General features: G+C 46.9%; 1 protein-coding gene across 2 annotated transcripts in view; it reads left to right on the top strand.

The window, feature by feature from the left end:
* The first annotated feature begins 6 nt into the window (after nt 1-6).
* LONRF1 (LON peptidase N-terminal domain and ring finger 1) overlaps nt 7-5,860 on the top strand; it is a 34,118-nt gene continuing 28,264 nt past the window's right edge. For both annotated transcript variants that reach the window (XM_026457094.2, XM_026457095.2), the window contains exon 1: nt 7-775. In XM_026457094.2, coding sequence (XP_026312879.1) covers nt 103-775 — 673 coding nt within the window. In that variant the 5' untranslated portion in view covers nt 7-102. The remainder of the gene's footprint in view (nt 776-5,860) is intronic.

Raw genomic sequence — 5,860 nt, 5'->3', positions numbered from 1 at the left:
AGGCTCCGGGACCGTGGCGGCGGGCGGCGGCGGCAGCGCAGCCCTCCGCGGGCCGTGTCCTCTCCGGCGGTGGCGAGGAGTTCCCCGGGAGGGAGTCGGGAGATGGCCCCGGCGCCGCAGGGCCGAGGCCGGTTCTGGGAAGTGGGCGGCGGCAGCGGCCTTCGGCTGGAGCGCGCGGCCGCGGAGTCGGAGCGCTGGGAACTGCTGCTCCGCCGCGGGGAGCTGCTGGCGCTGGGCGGCCACCTGAAGGGCTCGCTGGAGGCGTTCGCGGCGGCGCTGCGCCGCGGAGCCCCGGCCAGGCCCGAGTGCCTGGGCGCCCTGGTGGACTGCCTGGTGTTCAACTACCGGCTCCGCCACGGGCTGAGCTGGAGCGCGGCCCCGGCTGCGGGCGCGGACGGCGGCGCCTGCGGGCTCCTCAGATGCCTGGGCTGCCGGGGCTTCCTGAGCGAGCCAGTGACCGTGCCCTGTGGCCACAGCTACTGCCGCCGCTGCCTGCGGAGGGAACTCCGCGCCCGCTGCCGCCTCTGCCGGGACCGGCTGCCGCCCGCCACCGCCAGTGCCACTGATGCTGAAGGGACCGCCCCGCGGCCGCCGCCTCTGGCCGCCGCCATCGCCGCCTCAGACTTCAGAACCAGCGTCGTCCTCAACCACCTGGCCGAGAAGTGGTTCCCGGGCCAGCGCGAGCGGGCCCGGGCGGCTGGCAGACTCGGGGAGCTGCTGCACCAGGGGCGCTACCGGGAGGCCCTGGCCGCCGCCTGCGAGGCGCTGCGAGCAGGTGACCGCGCGGGGATGCGGCGGGGCCGGGTCGACCGCACCCTCCTGGCCCCGAGGGCCGGGGACCCGGAGCTTGTCTGCGTCCCGGGAGTCTCCTCTGCTTCCCCGGGGCCGCTGGGCCACTGGCGTTTCGGGTCTCGGGGTGCTGGGGGGTGTGGGAGGGGGCGGCGCCCCGGGGTGCTTCGGTCACAATGGGGATCGCCCTGGGAGCCGACTGTGACGCAGCGCGGGGAGGGGCGCCCGGCGCGGGGTTCCCTCGGCCGCGGCCTGGCCGTCGGGCGTGCGCTCCGGCGCAGAGTGGGTGACCGGGACCGTGGCTGCCCCGGCGCGGGATGGGTGGGAGCTGGGCTATCCCGAGTGGCCGCTCGCTTCCTGCCGCGCGCTTTCCGGGAATTGACTCTCTCGGGCCAGGCCCGCCGCGGAGAAACGACTGCTGGGGTGGGGAGAGAATCCCCCGCGAGGACAACTAGGCCGGGAAGGCGGCGTCTCCCTTCCTCACCCACAAAAGTCACCGGGACAATTGGGAGCCGCGGGAGGGCAGAATTGCATAAGCTGGGGGCGGGGGTCGTTGTGTAACGGGTGACGTCCGGTGGGCGTGGCGGGAGCTCCGCGCGGGCACCCGGCCCCGGGAGGCCCCGCAGGCCGCTGGGCTTGGGGCTTGGGGCGGAGCTGCCCCGGTGGTCCCTTGCTACCTGGAAATGCCTGAACTGGTTTCTCTCGAAAGTTTCAGCTGGCCTGTTTCAGATCATGCTTATTTCCTATGTACTTTGCAGTGCACCTAGCTTATGGTAAAGATGAGAGGGGCTTCCTGATCCAGAGTTCTTTGCCACGCTTCTCTTGGCCGTTCCACTTAGGATCAAGCTGTGGGGAAAGGCCTTGTAGGTCTTGAGTGCATTTCTTAGTCTCCAAGAAGCAGCCTCGGCCTCCTAACCTAGGTTAGCTAGCACTTTCTTCTTAAGGTGGTTTTAGGCGCTGAAAGGGGGCGGTGTCAAGCTTCTCTTATGTAAAAGGAAGAGTTGTTCTTTAAATCGGTAGTTCTTTACCAGCGGGATTTACCTCCCCTGTTTCAGGGGACATTATCTAGAGCAATATCTGGAGACATTTTTGGTTGCCACCTCTTGTGGGGGGTGGTGCTGGTACCGACATCTAGTGGGAGAGGCCGGGGGTGCTGCTCAGACATCCTACGAGGCACAGCAGGATTCCCACAACAAAGAATTATCAGGCCCCAAGTGCCACTGTTGATAAACCTCGTGTTACGCGTATTTCAAGATTTTAGTATCTATCCATTGGCATGAAATGATAGTTGGGGGAATAATCCCCAAGAAAATAGACATCTAGAATAGCAGCTGACTTTAGGTATTACAGGTAAATTTATAGACTGTGTAACTGAAAGGATCATCTTTCAGGTCATCTTTTGTCCCAAGTGCTTAGTCATATTGAACTAATGTCAAGATCTTGCATTGTTTAATATCTTTAGAGTTCGAAGCACAAACACCGGAGATTTTTGTATTCTTTCAGTGCCTTTATGAGGAGTAGGCAGTTATAAAATAGAAAGATAGGCTCAGAACAAAAGAAAAGTGTTTGGAATACACAATTCTGATACGGATGACTCTGCCTCTCTGGGTGAATAAAGAGAAGGGAAACTGGACTCAGCTGTACAGACCACCTAGTAACTGACCATGGTGTGATTTTTAAAGCAAGGAAGCAGATGCCAGGCAGTGAAGACTTGGGCACAGTGACACTGTTAACTGGTCGAGAGGCAGCGCTGTATCTTCCACTTCTCCTAAACGTTGGTCTAGGGTTCATCCTGCCTTATAGCTCATCCAATGAAAATGTTTATTATACATAAACAAGGAAGTTTTTTTGGTCACTGAGGCTGAAACTTATGGACAGTACTACTGATGTAGTGATTCGACCTTAAATTAGGTGTTTTACAAGAATCCAGGTCCTGGTCCATGGAAGAACAGTGAACGCATTTGCTAATTGAGGTCTAGCTTAACATTCTGTGACCAATAATAATTAACAGAGATTCTGGTTCTTGTATCGAGGATGTTATGTTTAACAGGAAAAGGCTCTGAAAGATGTAATCTCTGCTTTTTACAACCTGCATAGATTGCACGTGGGGATTTTGCACACTAAGCAACTTAATGCTACTCTTGCAGGAATAGAACCCGAGTCTTCCGACTTTCACCTCATTAGCTAATTTTTTCCTCATTTTTAGTTCTTTCAAGAATCATTAATTCCATACTTGAAAATGTCCGAATGGCACTAATGAGGATAAGTTTTTTAAATCTTTTGAATTATTAATGTGAAGTAAAATGAGAAAAAAATCTTAGAGCTATTAGAGTTGGTAAAGGGCCGATTTATAAGTGTTTCACAATTTATGGGTATAAATCAAAATGTTAACGAGTACAGTCATAATCTATTTGTATAATCGTTAGGCTTTAACTTCTTTGGAATTGGCAAGTTAGGCATTTGACATGTATTTCTATAACTGTGCAGTTGTAGTTATTAATGACCCTGTCATTATTGTTGATAATGAAAAAAGATCTTCACTATAATTTTTTTCATATAATTCTTATAATGAAACAAGTAAATACTATTAACTAGAAAAAATCTAGTCTGCAGTTAGCCCACACACATCCAAACTTATCTCTGCCAGCAGCAAAAGAAAGCTTGAAAACCTTTGCCAAAATCAGAAGTTTCCCATTTAGATTACATAAGTTTCTGTTGAATTGAAATATATTTAGATAACATTTAAACCATTGATCTTTTGGTATTAACTCTCAGATGTTTCATAACTTTCTGTCTTTTTAGTATTCAAGGATATTATGTAAAGTTTTTCCTGCGCTGAATCTCTGTACTTGAGCCTATTGAAATGATCCCACTAAGCCATGCTGTCTGCCTTTTGTGTTTAACGTTTTTTTACACTGACTTGTCTCCTTCGTGTGTTTACCTCTCCTCTAAAAGAAGACAACAGAACAGTATAATTTACAATTTGTACAGGATAAAAGAAAAATAAAGGTTATAAGGGGGAGAACATTTTGTTTTAAAATATTTGGGTAAGGAAAATTTTGTCTTTAATATTAATTCTGTAATCCTTGACCAGGCATGGTGGCTCACACCTGTAATCTCAGCACTTTGGGAGACTAAGGTGGGCGCATCACTTGAGGCCAAGAGTTCGAGACCAGCCTGGCCAACATGGTGAAACCCTGTATCTACATAGAAAAAATTAGCCGGGCGTGGTGGTGCATGCCTGTAGTTCCAGCTACTGCAGAGGCTGAGGCAGGAGAATTGCTTGAACCCTGGAGGTGGAGCTTGCAGTGAGCAGAGACCACACCACTGCACTCCAGCCTGGGCAACAGAGCAAGACTCAGTCTCAAAAAATAAAAATAAAAAATAAATAAAAATAAAAATATGATCCTTGACTGTTACCCAGTATTTTTACATTATTCATATTAATATCATTTGATCTTCACAGAGAATTCTATGGAGTACCATAATATTATCCTCAGAGGGAAATTGAGGCACCTATGGATAGACATGCAGTGTGGCTTAGTGATTAAAGCTCTGCATGCTGGAAGCTGACACCTGGCTTTCATTCCCAACGCAGCCCTCGTTTCTCTCCGACCTTGTGCATGTTGCCTAACCTCTCTGTGTTTTGGTTTTCTTATCTGAAAAATGAGAATAGTCTCTACCTCATAGGGTGTTGTGAGAATCAAATGAGTAAAAACATGCTAAGTGTTTTAAATAGTGCCTGACACAGAGTAATGCCCAGTAAATATTGATTAAATATTTTTAAGATGTAGAAGTGTGTTTTGGCCAGAAGGTGATTTCGCTGAAACTGGAATCTAAACCTTGGGATTTTACATCCTGTTCTGTTCTGTCACTTGGTAGAGAGAGTAAAGATTACATCCCGATTTTAGTCTACACATGTTAATTAGCAGTTTAGCATTCATCAATAAACTATAGATACTGAAAAGCTTTAGCTATCAGAAGATCAGTCAAATTATAGGTAAATACTGAATACATTTAAAGAAAATGTGGAGGGTTTTTATTTCGTAACTCGACTAGGTTAAAATGAAGAAATTTGAATTTAAACAATACAGTAGTTTCCCCTTATTTGTGGTTTCAGTTACCCACATAGTACAGTATGATAAAATATTTTGAGACCACATTCATGTACCGTTTATCACAGCATATTGTTATAATTGTTCTATTTTATCATCAGTTATTGTTACTAATTTCTTAGTATACCTAATTTATAAATTAAAGTTTATCATAGGCATCATAGTATATATAGGGCTTGGTACTCTCCAAAGTTTCAGGTATCCGTGGGGGTCTTGGAACGTATCCCCCCCGATAAAGGGAGGCTCCTGTAACTTATTTATGTCCTTCCTTATTGTGCAGAGGACTTGAAACAGGAAACATAGATGTCTGTATGGTGATTATAGTTCACAAGTATTTTCATTTCTGTTATCGTAATTGATACATACACAAACTCATATGAGATAGGAGGGCAAGTATTAGTATACCTAATTCACAGATTTAAGAAAAGTCCCAAGAATTTTAGGTGACTTTCTTAAGGCAAGTAAGTGACCAAGTTAAAACTGAAAGCAGAACCCAAATATGTGCATATTGATTCTAAATGCAAAGTTTATTTTAAAATTAGCATGTAAAACATAAATCTATTCTTACCATTCAACAATTTTTTATTGAGTAGCTACTATATACCAGGCATTGTTTTAGGTGCTAGAAATATAAAAAGGAGTAAAATAAAGTCCCTGTCCTTGTAGAGTTTGTATTTTTTGTTTCTTTTATAATTACAGCAAATTGAAAATCTCTAGAAAATGGGGTTTACTGCCTAATTGACTTCTTCTTAACCAAGACTGTATCTCTAATTATTTTCTTTGATTCATAAGATACTTTAAGGATTTTTTTTTTTTTTTTTTTTTTAGTGCCTCAGGGTTACTAAAAAGATCAGTTATAATGGCTATTGATATAAATGATAAAAAAACTGATTGAAGTGTCCCATTTCGGCCGGGCGCGGTGGCTCAAGCCTGTAATCCCAGCACTTTGGGAGGCC

Source organism: Piliocolobus tephrosceles, chromosome 7, assembly GCF_002776525.5.
Source record: "Piliocolobus tephrosceles isolate RC106 chromosome 7, ASM277652v3, whole genome shotgun sequence".
Taxonomy (NCBI): Eukaryota; Metazoa; Chordata; class Mammalia; order Primates; family Cercopithecidae; genus Piliocolobus; species Piliocolobus tephrosceles.
This window is presented reverse-complemented; position numbering and strand designations above follow the sequence as displayed.